At 43.9% G+C, this 17012-nt stretch overlaps 2 protein-coding genes across 2 annotated transcripts; one reads left to right on the forward strand and one right to left on the reverse strand.

Annotated features, from left to right (window-relative positions):
• Positions 1–329: 329 nt before the first annotated feature.
• On the reverse strand, positions 330–11262 carry LOC129859630 (oxysterol-binding protein-related protein 11-like). The gene is made up of 13 exons (XM_055929663.1): positions 10838–11262; positions 10430–10498; positions 9939–10114; positions 9351–9430; positions 7854–8054; positions 7258–7459; positions 6001–6143; positions 5428–5562; positions 4193–4670; positions 3774–3960; positions 3201–3383; positions 2857–3010; positions 330–2497 (listed from the first exon to the last, which is right to left on the reverse strand). The coding sequence occupies exons 1-13, from the start codon at positions 10963–10965 to the stop codon at positions 2441–2443; spliced, it is 2193 nt and encodes a 730-aa protein (XP_055785638.1). The 5' UTR covers positions 10966–11262; the 3' UTR covers positions 330–2440.
• A 67-nt stretch (positions 11263–11329) lies between these two features.
• On the forward strand, positions 11330–16532 carry LOC129859631 (glycerol-3-phosphate dehydrogenase [NAD(+)], cytoplasmic-like). The gene is made up of 9 exons (XM_055929664.1): positions 11330–11555; positions 11633–11819; positions 12159–12336; positions 13968–14108; positions 14404–14542; positions 14668–14780; positions 15009–15242; positions 15405–15511; positions 15938–16532. Exons 2-9 carry the CDS (start codon positions 11779–11781, stop codon positions 16032–16034), a joined length of 1050 nt encoding a protein of 349 aa, XP_055785639.1. The 5' UTR covers positions 11330–11555; positions 11633–11778; the 3' UTR covers positions 16035–16532.
• Positions 16533–17012: the final 480 nt, after the last annotated feature.

A 17012-nucleotide genomic window follows, 5' to 3' on the forward strand; every position in this document is an offset into this window, starting at 1 on the left:
CAAAAAAAGAAGTATTATTTGAAAGTGTGCTTCTTTTCATAAGGAATATTGAAGAGGGATTCGAAATTAAGCCCAACCTAAACTGTTAGCCATGTAAGGCAAACACACAATTGTAGAGAAAGCTTCTCTGTATTGATTGTGGCTCACTAGAAACCCCCATTTGAAGAGTATTGAGATGCACCCGTTGTCGGCAAGGAATCCACTTTAGAATACTGAGCAGTTTCATGATGTAAGTAATACACAGTCAATAAGGAAAATGTATCGGGTTATTAAATATTACTGTCGTAGGAGCAATTTTTTGGGGGGCGAAAGAGTTATTAACACGATACTCAATTGATAGGCAATTTATTTAATCAGTCATTACCACACATATCTTAGTCTACAAGGAGAGTCATGTTTCCTTCAACGTCAGTGCATTTCACAGGTCAGCAAGACAAACGAGTAATATTCCAAACAACAAAGTCAACTTGTATAACACCATTCAGGGGTCTGCGCATCCAACATATCTTTCTTCAAAACAGGAAAGAATGCCACAAATACCTCAAAACAACCAATATTTACATACTATTGCATCATTCATAGCGGTGACGGGGGGAAACAAACAGGGCTAGATTACAGAACTGGCACGCAGGGCATGTGCCCCGGCATTGCTTCCCCTTGGAGGTCGGGGCCCCCCAGAAAGCATCATGTGTAGAATTGCCTCAATATAGCTTTAAAACAGCAAATTGTTCTCAGGCCCATGCCAAAATGAGTAGAATAGCAGTATGAAACTGCTATAAATTAGCTGACTTCCAAATGCGGTAATCCGGCCCTGGGGGTGGGGGGGTATGCTATACTCTTGGACTGGAAGAAGCACACAGGAAGAGTGATTAAGGCACCATGACGTGGAGAGAGTAGCTTATCAATGCAGAGTTCAAGTCAAATCCCATGCGTCAAGCAGGTCTTCTCTTTGCATTCTGCCTATCAAAAAAGGGTTGGGAGAACCTTTCCAGGCTGATATTGACTGCATTGGTGTTGAGACTCAACTAGTGCTGTGTATTTTATACATTGGGGGGGGGGGGGGCAAAAAATGTGATAACTGTAGCTTTTGAAAAGAAACACCACGAGGGAGCAATCTCATTCAAAACCAACTAATAAGGTGACGATATTAAGTTATATTCTGCTCTTAAAATCAGAACAGACAGATATCCAGGAGATTAACATTCATTTTGAACCAGAAAAATAAGTAAAACATTTGTTTGCATAAGAAAACAAATTGTGGAATTCAGACATAGTAACCAGAGTATAATAATACTTGTAGTACACAAAAAGACATTGCTCATCATGCGGTCCATTTTCCAAAATACCTCAAGGAAGGTGGACTATATCCCTTTGGGACTGCGAAAGGAATGATTGTTACTTTATCATACATCACATATCAACAAATGCATTCACTTTGGGGGGCCTAAATCGTTAAAATACTATCTGTATCATGCCAAGCCTTGTCAATCATTTTGAAACATGGAATCATCCAAATGGAGAGGTCTGTGCAAAACCAAAGGAGTAATGTCATGAATTACCTACAGTATGAATTCAGGAACATTGTCCCCATTATAAACTTGTTCATTGTAGTGACAGGTTGTGTGTGTGTGTGTCTTATCCAAGCTGTGACATAACATGTGCAGGGTCATGTTCATTAGGCCAGGTTGTGTGTGTGTGTGTGTGTGTGTGTGTGTGTGTGTGTGTGTGTGTGTGTGTGTGTGTGTGTGTCTTATCCAAGCTGTGACATAACATGTGCAGGGTCATGTTCATTAGGCACCAAACGGAAGAAAAGTCAAAACAGGGAGGGACTGTATGTACTTATCCAATAACTAATTTACCGTTGTAAGGCGTTTTAAAACATTCTGTCGCATGCCCTAATGAACATGACCCAGGCCTTGCCAATCATATCCCAAAATATGGCTATCCAGTTCACACCGTCGAACGTCAAGCGTGTACTTTGAAAGATGCACTTCCATGCTCGGTCTCGTGTGCGACATCACTGTAAAAAAAAAAAAAAAAAAAAAATCCCTCTGCTGAATCGTGATTCTTGAACACTTTAAAAACAACCCAAACGAGCGTCGTCATACGATTGTGAACGCGGCGTAAATGGAGTACCTTTTATCTGCTCAAGGAGATATGTCCTCATTCAGAATGGATTATACAAAAAATGATCATCTGTACAAAAGCCTGTACCTACTACCTTGAGGTTTGAGTTGTACATCGAGTGGGAGATGAAACTATATAGCTTTTCATCACGTTATAGGGCTTTCCCCAATACTTTTGCATCCGTATGCATGTAAGTGGAGGTCGCGCTTTACCTCGACCGTTTACGAAATAACCCCACACACACAAACCAAAAGAGAGCGTCAGTCTCGTGGCTACACCCGTTCTCGATGATAGATCTCACTGACCGGTAGGACTAAGTTTTCAGAGTGGGTGTTTTCCACAGTGGTTTGTGATACATCCAGCCTTCGCCCTAGCACAGAGAGAAGGAGAGAATAGAAAACATGACATAAAATAAAAAGTACAAGCTAAGATTTCCTGCTACGCAATTGTCATTTGAACCTGTAAATGTCTGACAGAAGAGAATCCATTATAAAATCCATTGATTCCTGAATATAAACTGTAAATACCTCATTAGATATCATGTGTCCATTATCCTTGCATTCTTCTAGCAAAACTGGGTGTCAAAATGCCTGACCGCTTAACGAAACAGAACGTTTCCTGAAGAAAATGTGTGTGCCTGCTTCAGCTGTCTGTCCAGAGATTCCCCAGGTCTTACTGAAGCAAGCGCGCTAAATATGAACAGGTTTGTCAAGACGATGTTCTACGTACCTCGCTCTCAAAATATCTGGTCCTCCATGGGGTTTCGGTCTCTGTGCGGTGTCTCTCCTCGGTCCTCTGTCTCTCCTCCAGGATCCTCTTGTACTCCGTGGCCTTTTCAATGTCCTTCTGACGCAGCGTCTCAGTCACATGCTGCCACAGGCGCCTAAAAACAGAGTGATCTATTTACATCATGACTATTAAATGGGACAAGGCACAATCAACAGAGGAGACATAATTAACTAAACATCTTATTTTTCATCTACAGTCCTTATCTATGCCACAACCTCACCTGAAAGCGGCGGAAACAAATCTGAGCATATTAATGCCAATATGAATGAACTTTTTGGTCTAACCTTGATTCAGTTGGTCCTTGTTTGTCGTTGGGGCGCACGCGCTTCTTGGTGACGGGCAGCTTGGTGACGTCCACCATGCGCGTGTCGCCGTTCTGGTAGCTGAACTCGAGCACGCCGTTCCACTCGCCCTGAACACGGCACACCACGGCGCTGGTGGCGTTGTGCTTTACCTCCGCCGTCACCCTGCGTGAGGCGCCACGAGAGCAGGAGGACACATGGTCAACGTTATCAACCAATCACAGCCTCTCCGCGCAAACTATGCAAAACAATTTGAGGTCACTTCAAGCCAAAGAGTTGTGGCTTTTGTCAATTATTCAAACACTTGTTTATTAACTCAATTTAAATTAATATTTCTTTAGCCAGGATAATCCACTCCTCAGTCGCTGTTTTCCAGGGAGTTCTAGGATCCAAAAAATGTAACAGTTTAAATCTAAAAAACACAGTAACATAACATAGAACTAACTATATGAAGCTGTAACGGCACAGGGACCAAAAGCCAATGTAACAATTTAATGAAAGCATTAGAAATTCTTCTGCAGGTGTGTGTGTGCGCGCTCTGTGAGGGGCACCCACTTGTGCAGCTTGCCTCCGTAGAAGGGCTTGGTCTGGAAGGTGATGACTGCGGAGTATCCCGACTTGGTGCAGTTCACGTTAACCTTTCCCCCCAGTTCCACCCAGGGCACGGTAAGGATGGAGCGGGCGTAGGCACAGGGCAGCGTGAACGTGTACTCCTCATCATGCTCCAGCAGGTACAGACAGCCTACACATACAGATTACAGTAAGGTTTATACCTTATATCCTGTTTGCATTACAGATCACTTTTAGCCAGAGGTTTGAAGTCAAAAGACTCAACAATAATTACTTCCTGTATGGAAGAAATGTCCACTCTCCCTTTGACATTGGTCTGAAGGAAGTAGGCCTAATCCCTTACTGAGTCTCTCCATTTCAAACCCAGTGCATTAAATCGATACTCCGTCTCTGGCCGGCCTTACCTTCCCCGATCATGGACACCCCGATGGACATGCCCATGAACTTGCTCTTGGTCCACACGTGGGTGTTGACACACATCCGCCTCTCGGGGCACTCGGCGTAGAAGCCCGACACGGGCGGGTGATGGGACACCTGCTCAGCCACGAAGCGCAACTGGTAACTACCGGCCTCCCCCTCGGTGGTGGGGCTTCCCTGGGGAGGAGAGGGGGGCGAGGGGGCATCCTTGGCAGGTTCCCCTGACCTGGGCACTCTCCAGGAGCAGTGGAAGCTCTCGCCGATGATGGGGTTATAGGGCTTCTTGGCGATGGCGCCCTTGCGGCCCTCATGGAAGGAGGTGAGGTAGTACTCGACGAAGCGCACCATGCGCTCCTCGGGCCCTTGGCCGTCTGTGATGGATACGAACAGGTCCGGGTGGGACATGAAGTCAGCGTACATCTCTAGTAAGGAGCGCTTCTCCAGGATGAAGGTGGGCAGCACCACCTGAGGAGACAGAACTATTTATAACCTTTAATAAAGCGGGTTGGGTTATTGACAATTGTTCAATAATCTAGTGTGTGATCTATAATGACAGGTAGCTATGAGGTAAAGATTTTAAAAAAGCTTCCATTGGAATTTGAGAACACATTCTCTTTTTATGTCTTGACTAACTACCATCCGACACCCAACAGGCTTTGAGCCTACACTAGCTGCTGCGAACCATGAGAAACTGAATTTCACTGAAGTAGAGCTGTGACGATAATCGAAAATTATCGACGCCGACCATACAGATCGCTTATCGCAGGCCTTTTGTAGCCTTAATTAGAGAAATGTGAAGTCTGAAATGAAATGCGTTCGCTAATCTGTGTGATGTTAATGGGACAACTTATGGCTAAAACCATCAAAAAAGTCATTTTAGTTTAAAAGATAACGCAAATAAAAACTGCCGCACATTAACTTTAAAACGTATCGTTCTACTTATTGTTATCGCATCAATTCAAGCAATTAATCGCAATATGGATTTTAGTCCATATCGCCCAGCTCTACTATGAAGTCACCAAGAAAAGTGAAACAACAAACAGAGACATTTCTTAACTGCCTTTACATTAGCCAATCAGAGGACGGGAAACAAGACACCACTATGGTCTGTCTAGCTGGGCCTTGGTCCAGCCCGATGCATGTTTCAGGCGGTGTCCAGGCCACGGCCAGGGGGGGGGGGGGGGGGGGGGCAGCGGTGTGAGCATTGTGGAACTCGACCTACCCGCGTGAGGTCCATGCCCAGCTTGAGCTGCGAGAGCAGGTGTAGGATGACACTGCGTTCCTCCTCCACCGCCCCCAGTTCCTCCTCCTTTTCCGTGAACGCGTCCTCCACCTCGTCCTCCCCATCAATCTCCTCCTGGCAGGGGATACAACAATATTTACGTTGAGAACAACAAAAGTTGTGGCTTGCATCTTGAGAAACAGTCAAACTGAAGTACCTACAACAAAAAGCCATGATTGAAAATAAAAGGCCTTTATTTAGTTATATTTACCATCGTCCTCACCTGACCATGGACACATTGATAGACAAATTGATCATTGGAAACAGTGCTATACATTTAATTACTAAATAAAAATTACTGAAGTCAAATTGTCCTATCCAAAGAGATACGCCTATCACTTTTCAAATACTTTCTTTTCACATCGCCCTTTCTAGCACAGCTCCAGTAACTATGCTAGATGCGTAACCAGGCCACTCCTACTCAGAGCTTGATACATACAGCCTCAGGTCAGTACAGTTTGGCTCGATAGTGGGAAAAGCCTTTTTGGGTCTAGTAATGTTCTGTGTCCTTACCCCTGAGAAACTGCAGGGCTCCGTGGCACTGAGCTCCAGGAGGCTCCCCTCCAGCGGCCCTCCCTCGGTGCTGAAGCTGTCCAAGGGCCCGCCATTCTTCAGGATGTCCGGCAGCTTGGGCTCCAGCCACTCGATGGTGGGCCCTGTAACACCCGACACAGCGGCGGCCGCCACGACCTTTAGCTCAGAGGTACTCATGCTAGCCTACGCTACAAGGCCCCTTGAGGCTACCAGACCAAAACAACAAGGTTGTAGCCAGCGACCATTCAAGAAAGACCCAGGCTGGCGTATTACCTGACAGTTCCCTAGGACCACAGGATGAGACATTAACTCGATCCCCGGTACACAGGGAGTATCGAGATACATTTTATGCCCCGCCAACAGGAAACCGCCTGATTGGTGGGTAAGTGTTTGGGTGGGAGGAGAGGCCCATTCAAATTAGCACAGCCCACACAATCCTTGACAACTTTTCCTGATTGGCTGGTCCCCGGGTTCCGTCCTGTTCGTGGGCCTAATGAAATATGGATGCCAGGTAACAAGATCTCTTACGATCTCCTTCATCAAACTGGGAACTTGTGACAGCTTTTCACCGTTTCCCCTATTCCACAATGTCTGTTTGGCTCTGTCAAAAGAAATGGCTGAGATCGTAGTAGCCATACACTTCTGCTAAGTCTCTTGGCTGTCAGTATGGTGCGGTGTGATCAAAAAGGAAGAAAGGTGGTTAATTGGGAGAGCTGTTTTTACTCAGTTACCCAATGTGCGATCTGGTTACCAGCCTAGACAGCCGGTAAGAATAAGTACCGCTCCCTCATCAATTATGGAAAATAATTCCACTGTCGGCTTTCGGGTAAAACATCTGGACTGGGAGGGTCTACATGTGCAATTCCATGATTTGTGAGGTAGAATTGTGCAAGCACACGATGGGTGTCTAGTACATGTCACATACAACTAAACATGACTAAAACCCTTCTTGGAAACAAACCACCTTCAAGACTTCCATGGCTAACTTTGAGAAATGAGTCAAGGAAAAGGTAACTTAAACAGTTTCTACCTTGCTCTCTTCAGTGGTAAATGAACCATCTAGAAGGCAAATCGGAGAAAGCCGGGCAATAAAGATCTACCCACTGAAAAAACTAACAGTGCGTGTACACAGATCCCTTTCTTTTCATTGGAGTTCATCCATAAATGAACACTCATTACTGTCACCAGTAGTGACCTACTCCCCCTCCCTTCCAGGCCCCCAGCGGTCACCCTCACCTCCCAGGGAGCTCCTCTGGCGGGCCACCTGCTGCAGCTGCAGGATGTGCAGGCAATCGTTGAGGCAGTTCATGGTGGCCATGGAGGTGGCCTTGAGCATCAGCAGGTCCTGGTCTAGCGGGGAGAGGGGGCCCGCGGCTGGGGGCAGGCCCTCGATGGTCTGGATCAGGTCTCGGTGCTGGCCCTGGGCCTGGGTCATCATCTGGGAGTAAAGAAGAGCGGAAGGAACCGGAGTAGTAAGTTGATACCGATGTACAAATGTGCTTACTGTATCCATCATTAGATTAAAACAAGAAGTCCCTGTAACCTAGTCCTAGATGAACAATCTTCATAAAATGACACTAAACAAAAAAAGATGGGGAAAAAGACTAAGAAGAGAATACCTCTATGACAAAATACATTTCAAATAAGGCAGAAGATATTCTTCTCTCTACCACCGGCTATTCCTGTTGAGACGCGCAGTTATAACAACAAAAAAACCTGATGGAAAATACAAAACACTAAGAAGAAGAACAAAAAGAACCTTTAAGCTACGCTAAACCCCACTTCTATTTTGGTACCTGAGGTAAAAGCTACCATCCCTATCCCCAGCCTACCTCTCTGGCGTCAAGCAGATGGTCGGGCAGCAGGGACCTCTTGGAGGAGTACAGCGAGGAGCCCTTGTGGAGCTGAGTCATGCTGAAGAAGGAGGCAGCGTTCTGGTTCTGGAGCTGGCTAGGCCTGCGCTGGGACAGGGGCGAGCTGGCGCTCCCCTGAGACGCCATGGAGTAGCTGCGAGACTTGGGCGGAGGGTTACTCTGGACAAAGACAAGATGGTCAACAAATTTGTCATACAGTGAATCTCATCTGCGATAGGATCTTTAGATAAAGTATATTTTGATCATTGGAGCTTGTGGAAATTAAGTAAAGTTGCCCCTTAGACTCAGATATTGTGTCAGTTTAGTATTTCCCTCACTAATGGTTACAGCATAGAGATCGAGGCCTCATCTTTGTATCTGTGCCAGTATATAGTGTGTGTGTGACAGCATGGGCAGCGACATTGAGGCTTAGGCCATTGTCGTCTTTGTTATTTGCTGATTGCTCCCAACTTATAAGAATACCCACCAGTTGACTACTTTAAAAATGGTGGAAGCACTCAATGGAAATGTCTATGTTAAAACGAGTTATACATCTCTATTAGTTACAGCTAGGATTGTGGTAGGGGAAAAGGATCCTAGATCTGTACCTCGGGGAATCTTAACCTATGGAGCCATCTTGTTTGTGACTATTTGTGTGACCTTATGGTGTCATGTCAGTGTGCTCTGGAAATGTTGATTGTCTTCAACTCAAGTGCTCAAGATGCGAGACGAATTAAGGCCAATAACGTGAAGTGTACTGAATCGAGTCGTTATGGCTACGCCACAATTTACCCAAGAATAGAGTTTGCATCATGCTTGTGGTTTGTCACATTCTGTCTTATCATCAGTATTTCAATAGAAAATGTACATATGTTAGGAAGTAAAACCAACTGAGTAATAGACTGACTGACTTCAGCCGAGAACGTAAGATCAAAGTTGTTTTTTAAGGAAGTGTCACATCCCCCCCACCCGCCCCTCATTTGTCTGCTATGATGCAGCCAGGGGTGTCTTTGGTGTGTTACAACACTATACTCAAAGTCTACCATCTAGGATGGTCTTGGCTCATAACTAAGCTAAATTAATAGTAGCTAGAGTTCCCCATCAATGTGTTCTCATTATCAAGCACAAACACTACTACACCTAATCTATAAACAAGACATCCGCTCTCCACTTCTGGTATGAAGCTCATGTTACAGGCAACCATGGACACGATCAATGGAATTGCGTAACAAAACGAGAGTGTCTGGTTCAAGGGAAAACATTGCTGTGAGTGAGAAAGAGCTTGTGATGGGGAGTGCGTATGCATGCAACTGTGTGTGTGTATGCATGCAACTGTGTGTGTGTATGTGTGTATGCATGCAACTGTGTGTGTATGTGTGTATGCATGCAACTGTGTGTGTATGTGTGTATGCATGCAACTGTGTGTGTGCGCCTGTGAAAGTGGGTGCGTGTCAGACGAAAAGCCCTTGCCTTTACCTTCCCCATGGCCTCAGTGTGGTGCTGCGTGCAGATCTGCAGCCGGCTCACCCAGTGCTGTCTCTCTTTGGCGTCCGTGGCTGGGAGACAACACCACAAGGTCACATTCATTAGTGCACACCGTTGCAAAATGTTTTGCAACTGAAAATTCGAACGAGTTTCCTATTGGGTATGTTCAGTTAGTGCATCCCTGTTTCAGTCGGTTTTCTTTAGTTTGGTGCCTGAACAGAGTTAACTCATTACAGTGCAGCAGAGTGAATCTCTCCGCATGGATCAATAACGACAACGTTATCCCTCGCCGACCAAGGATAATGAGAAAACCGCCATTATCGCATATTGATTTGGATATGTTTTACATGCTTTCTCCCCTTCCTGAAGTCTTGGTACAATAGTCTGACAGTGACTAGATGTGTATATTGCCTGTCCAACTACTGACTGACGCATTGAGGATATAATAAGATTGTGTTGAAATGCAAGCCATACATGTCCAGTAGTAGACTACTCAAACAGCATGACACTCTTGTATGAGTTGCTGTTGCTGTTTTGATTGGTGAGGAGTGTGAGAGACAGATAGTGTGTGCGTTTCACCTCGGAGCTTGTATTGTTCCCCACTGATGGCATTAACCGTGAAGGTGTGGGAGTCCTCGTCGCTGGGGGATATGACCGCCCCTGCCAAGGGGAGTGTCCCGCGAGGTTTCTGGGGCCTGGACTGCTCATTGACAAAGTACTCCAACAACCCTGCCTCGTTGTTGAGGACAAAGAACCTGCATGAAGAGCAGAACTTTAAATCAATCAAAACGTTTGAGTAATTCAGCAGACGCTCTTATACAGAGCGATTTACAGGACGTATAGAAGAAAATAAGGTTGGGTGCCTTGCGAGGGCATAGACAGATTTTTCATCTTGTCGGCTCAGGGATTCGAACCAGTGACCTTTTGGTTACTGGCCCAATGCCATTGAGCTCAAGATGCTTGTTGGAATCAATTAAATTCAATGTTGATTTGATTAAATTGTAAATACTTTAACCAAATGTACATAGCACTGTTTAATCAATGTTCTTCAACCTGGGCTGCCCACTCACCTATATTGCCATCCTGTTACCAGGTTGGTGTATTTCATCAGGTAACCGTCAATATTTTCCATGTGGTCACTGAATAGAGCAGAGATTGAGAAAATGATTGACAGTTAACAAACACGCTAGTTATGCTACAATAACAGCAATGGGTTGGCAAAGTTCAACTCCAGATGAACCTCTGATTCAACTCTGACTAGCCCGTTAACTAATAACTAAGTCAGTAAGCTCAGCTAGAAAAGCTAGAAACCATAGCTGGCTAAACAGCTAACATTTGACCAAGGGCTTGCTAGTTAACCTTACCAACTGAAGATGTGTGTTGCACTGCCTATTAACCAAACAAATAACTGCAGCTAACTAGGTTTGCACGATTAACTAGCTAGGCTAATTATCTGGCTAACCAGACAGAGAGCATACCTGTACTGCCAGCTTTTAGAACTCCCTCTCCCAGAACTACCAGGCGTCCCTTTCTGGGGAAAGACATCCAGTTTCCCTTCACTGTCTGATATTCGTATTGCCGTGGCGGTTTCTCCTTGCATAGTCATAGCCAACGTTATAGCTAGCTAACAAGCTACAAACCTTGCCAGAAACGTTAGCTAGCTTGACAGCTAGTCACACAGCAATCTCTAATCTGATTTGCTAACTTGAAGGCCTTGCTCAGATGGATTTATTCGGTTTTATGCCTTTACAAAACACATCGTTTTTCATGAACGATAGCTATCTAAACGACTGATTAAGTAATCCATCACAATATATTCTTATAAAAACAGTGACGTGCTAGCTAGCTAGGTCGTGAGCTTGGGGTTTACATGATCCAAATCGCTGCTAACAGGCTTCACGATGACGCGTCACGGAACTGGAGTCATGTGATTCAATTCCATGAAAGGACTTCCGCATTTGCAAAACAATAGGGACATTTGTGGCATTCAAAGTTTGTCAAAATAGGTTGCAGTTGTAGAAATAGAACACGTCTTCAAATATATCCTGCACATACCCCATCGAGCTACCGCCGGCATATATTTCAGTCGTGTTGCATGACAAACTGAGAATTTTGTATCTCCCCCGAGCTCGGCAAATCGAGAAAATTATAGGACTTTCTCCATGGATACATGTCTCTCCATACTTGTCATGACAGGTTCGTCGTGGTGGCACACCCAGAATAACCCTACTATTATCTAACCTGTACAAACCTTTCCCTTCTTTTATATACAGGGTCAAAGGGCGGTGTGCTAATAAAAATGATGTGCTGCCCACACGACTAGGGCGTGTAAGGAAGTTATGGACATCGTTATAAACACGGCATTTTACTGATCCCTTAACACTGTTCAAGGAATCGTGGCTGCTACTCTACCTTAAAAATGCCTGCTAAGAAAGTGTGCATCGTTGGATCTGGAAACTGGTATATTCATGGGTTTTCTCTATTTGCATGTGCCTGCATTCGACAGAATTGTATCATGAGTTCCACTCATTGATTCATAATGTAGCCAACTAAGTGCTGATATTTGGCTAAATTGACAACTTGCATGTAGTTTCATAGAAGATCGAACATAGAAGTTTGATTTACATTCATTGAATGTAGGCTTGGGGATATGCAAGCCATTCCGTGTACTGTTATAATCTGGTTATGGTACCCCCAAGATATATTTAGCATGTTGTTCATTTTGCGACTGGGATTTTGAAAATATGAATGGTGTTATTCCATTGCCCTCCAATCTAATCCGTTTTCATCATCTCCTAGGGGCTCTGCGATAGCCAAAATCGTTGGTCACAATGCAAAGGGATCCAACAGGTTTGACCCCATTGTTAACATGTGGGTGTTTGAAGAGATGATCGATGGCAAAAAGTTAACAGAAATCATCAACACAGAGCATGAGAACGTCAAATACCTACCGGGTCACAAGCTTCCCAAAAATGTGGTTAGTATTGTGTTTTGTTTAATATTAGATTTTTGTCTCAAGATTACAAATCATTGAGTTGGGCAATACAGCTGGAGTTAACGTTATCTCCGGACATGCTTTGCGGTTGTGTAAAAGGATACACACAGATAAGATGAGTGAAGTTTGACCTATACAGAGATGATAAAATATCCGTCTGGGGTTGTTCACAAGAACCCAAGGCATTCTGCCTTATCCCTAGGATTCTCAGCTTTAAGCACTGTTTACCGGTGGGCCCGTGTAAAACTACAATCCCATCTTTGTTTTAAAGTTCAGACACGTCAATGATCATCGCATGCAATGCAGTTTTTGAAACATGGAATTATCTTTCATATCAGTGAGAAATAATCTTTCATATAAAAAAAAAATACACTTACTGTATCGGTTTGCACTGAGCCATAGGGCTGTGTGTATGCATAGTATGGGATCAATATCATGCCAACTGTGTTCCTCCAGACGACAAAACTACACTTCCTTTCCAGTTACGCTTACACACAGGTGTTCGAGCACGCTAGATATCTAATTAGCACAGGTGGTCTTCTCTGCCTTCCATTAGTCTTCCTTAATAAAGCGCTGTAACATGGCCATATGGGAACACAAACCCTAACCTTATAAAATAGTGCTGGGGTAAGAAATCTAGACAGTTACATATCAGGATATTATTTTTGACAATATATCATGTAGTTTTGACAATATCGCAATATGATTTTTTTGTTAGTTGTCCAGTATTGTTCCTTAGCTTGTTTTCCTAGCTTGTTCTCCATCTTTTTAAGTAGGGAGCCAATTTGTTTTCAGCACTTTTATTTCCCTGACCGATCCAAACTCGTTTTCTCATGTTCTTGCTTGTCCCTCTGCAGCTACGGTGAACAGTTTGGAACATCGAATCGCAATAAAATCACAGTATCGAATCGCAATACATAGAATTGTGAGAATCGCAATACATATCGTATTGGCACCTAAATATTGTGATAATATGGTATTGTGAGGTCCCTGGAAATTCCCAGACATACTATAAAAGGTGTGTAGTAATTTAGACTTAAGTTTTTTGGAAATTATTTCTTGCTGCTATGAAAGATACTTTCCTTATATTTCCAAAACCGTACCGCAAGTGATGTATGTTAACGTTCAGAACGAGCATCGGGGCTCTAAACAAAACTCCCCCGGGCAAAATATACCTTCATGAATAGATGCTTAAGGTAGTTGGAATTCTATGAACGACCTACCAGTCTGACATGCCTTGCTTTCCACTATGCCAAGACTTAATGTGGGTGTTATTGTATCCAGCCGCCCCTTATGTCAATTCCTTAAACGACCCTGTAACAAAATAACATCCCATAACATATTGTAATCACAGGAGGTTGGTGGCACCTTGATTGGGGAGGACGGGATCACGGTAATGGCTGGAGAGGAAAAAAATGGATTGGTATCAAACCCATGGTCTCTACGTGTTTGATGCCATTCCATTCGCGCCGTTCCAGCCATTATTATGAACCGTCCTCCCCTCAGCAGCCTCCACTGCGTAATTTAGATTCACGATAAATGCTACTACACAGTAACATCCATCATGAACAGTACAATGTATCATGCTATCTTTTCCCGCTCCAATTTACCAGGTTGCTGTTCCAGAAATCACAGAAGCGGTGAAAGGGGCCAGCATACTGATCTTTGTCATTCCACATCAGTTCATTGGGAGGCTATGTGATCAGATGAAACCTCATCTTACACAGGGAACCATTGGGATATCCCTCATCAAAGTAATGTCATTTAGCTCTTTTTCACACCAGCTCTCACTTAGAAAAACCATTGCTAAAATCTATAAAATGTATAAGTCTGACTTTACTCTGGCTTCATATCGGGCTTCTTATCACTCAGGGAAAGTCTCAGCTGTATGAATTTATCATCATGGCTATGATTTTACACTCATTATGTAACAGCAGCCTAGTCTAAAAAAATGCAGCCACCCAAATGCTGGTAACTAGGGTATATGTTACAAAATGAGTGATTTTGAAGGCAGCCTAAGATCTCTTTTCTGCCCTGGTCCTTATTCAGGGCATCGATGAAGGCCCCGAGGGCTTGAAGCTCATCTCTGACATCATCCGTGAGAAACTGGAAATCGAGGTTAGCGTCCTGATGGGGGCCAACATTGCCAACGAAGTGGCTGATGAGAAGTTCTGTGAGACCACAATTGGTAAAATATTTTTCCATAATATTATCTAGAATAGTGCTGTAATGTTTCGTGTCCTCCTCGGCTTGCGTTGCAACTTCCGCGGATGCAGTTACGTGTACCTTGACTTTCTATCACTACCTAAACAGGAGCTAAGAACGAAGCAAACGGACATATCTTTAAAGAGCTGCTGCAGACTCCCAACTTCAGGATCACCGTGGTGCAAGAGAGTGACACCGTAGAACTCTGTGGGGCTCTCAAGGTACAATTTACATTTCAACTCAAAGAGAACAACTTCCGCTCCATCTAGCTACGTCGTGAACGTAACTTACACAGGAGGCCTATGCTTCGCTGCACTGCACCTCTGTTTTATTCGCTCACATTGTCAAATATATATTTTTTTACAAATCATGAATCATAATGTTGATAGAAATAGAGTAGAAAACTGCAGATAACACTCATGGTTCCTTCCCCACTCTCTCCTTCCCAGAATATTGTAGCGGTGGGTGCTGGGTTCTGTGACGGTCTGGGCTTTGGGGACAACACCAAGGCTGCGGTGATCCGACTGGGGCTGATGGAGATGATCGCCTTCACCAAGCTGTTCTGTAAGGGCCAGGTTTCCTCCGTGACCTTCCTGGAGAGCTGTGGGGTCGCCGACCTGATCACCACCTGCTACGGGGGGCGCAACCGCAAGGTGGCCGAGGCCTTCGCCAAGACGTCCAAGGTGACATATCTAGACAAATACGATTCAAGGATGTGACTGCTGTGACCAGTGCAACTTTGAACTGTTTTGTCAGGTTGATAACGGTTAAGATATTAATATCCATCACTTCAAGAAACTTGTGTGTGTGTGTGCTTTAAGTAACTATGTTGCATACCTTTCCAGTCTATTGAAGAGCTAGAGGCTGAGATGCTCAATGGCCAGAAGCTCCAAGGCCCACAAACCTCCGCTGAGGTGTTCAAAATTCTCAAGAAGAGAGACCTGATCAGCAAGTGAGTACAAATCTTTCACCTTAAAGTGAGACTCAGCGATATGACTTTGCTTGCTCTCACACAGTCACACAGAGTATCTGCGTATGTGCACTGTTCCTGCTTCACGCTACTACAACATGATGGCTATGGGTTCAAAATAGTGAAGAAGTTTAGCCTCATGCTTCAATGCTCTTGTGGAAATTGTGGCCCGATTTTTTTTTTTTTTATTTTATTTTTTTAGTTTACTTCGCGCATCGCTGAGCCTACCTTCAATACATTTAATGACTTGCAAATGTTCCTCCAATATTCCTCTACTCATTCACCACATACATTTTCATCAAATTAGCTGCAAATAAGAACTGAAGCTCTCCTCGACAAATGTATGAGTGCTGCTAATGGAACCACCTCTTGCTGCATTGAGATTTAGTGCAATGTTTTGTCTTGTAGGTTTCCGTTGTTTGCCTCTGTGTACCAGATCTGCTTTGAGGGAAAAGCTGTGCAGGAGTTTATCACATGTCTGCAGAGCCACCCTGAACATATGTGATCACTCTGGAACCTGCAGCCACGGAACCTGCAGCTCCTCCAATGGTGTAGAGTGAAGTTGCCCCTAGATGCTGATCTTGTCAGTTTTGCATTCCCCTATGGTTAGGTTGGGATTGGAGAGGGGAAGCTGATCCTAGATCTGTACCTATAGGGCAACTTCACCCCCGGAGCCACTTCCAGTAGCACCATCATACCATCAGAGGGCAGCAGTGCTGCATAAATGTTTATTCATAACACTGTAACTACCTAAAAATGTAACTGTAACCACTAAATATTCCTTATCATTTGATACTAAGTCTGAAGAACCACTACTTAACGTACTTTGTCGCATGTTCATATGTTTTTATGTTTTGATTGTGTATCAGCTTATCACCTAAACTAACTACACTTAACAATGTAGTCATCTTTGTTGGTTACAAAAATGTTTTCTATTCATTTAACAATTTTACAATTTGTGGAACAATTATTCTCAAAATAATAATTTTGAGTGAAAAACAAATGTATTGTGACTCTTTTGTTTCACTTCATCTTGTCACATGGGGGCACACTTACTCTAGCTGCATTGGGGCGGGAGGTAGCCTAGTGGTTAGCGCGTTGGACCAGTAACCAAAAGGTTGCTAGATAGAATCCCCGAGGTGACAAGGTAAAAATCTGTCATTCTGCCCCTAAACCCACTGTTAGGCCGTCATTGTAAATAAGAATTTGTTCTTAACTGACTTGCCTAGTTAAATAAATAAAAAAAGAAATTGATGTCACTTGCCCTTTTTAACTTTGAAATCCTTTCAGAGGATAACAGTGAACAATACAGTTTGAAATAGTTAAGATGAGGGAGGAATAACAAAGATACGTTTATTTGATTGTCTAATGTTGTCCGTGCAGATGTTTTGAAAGAAAATGAAAGACCATATTTATTTTAATTAGTTCCCCTGATGAAAGAAGGATTGCTTATGTTTAACTGATTTAAATCAGCTTTTCATAA

This window comes from Salvelinus fontinalis, chromosome 7, assembly GCF_029448725.1.
Source record: "Salvelinus fontinalis isolate EN_2023a chromosome 7, ASM2944872v1, whole genome shotgun sequence".
NCBI lineage: Eukaryota > Metazoa > Chordata > Actinopteri > Salmoniformes > Salmonidae > Salvelinus > Salvelinus fontinalis.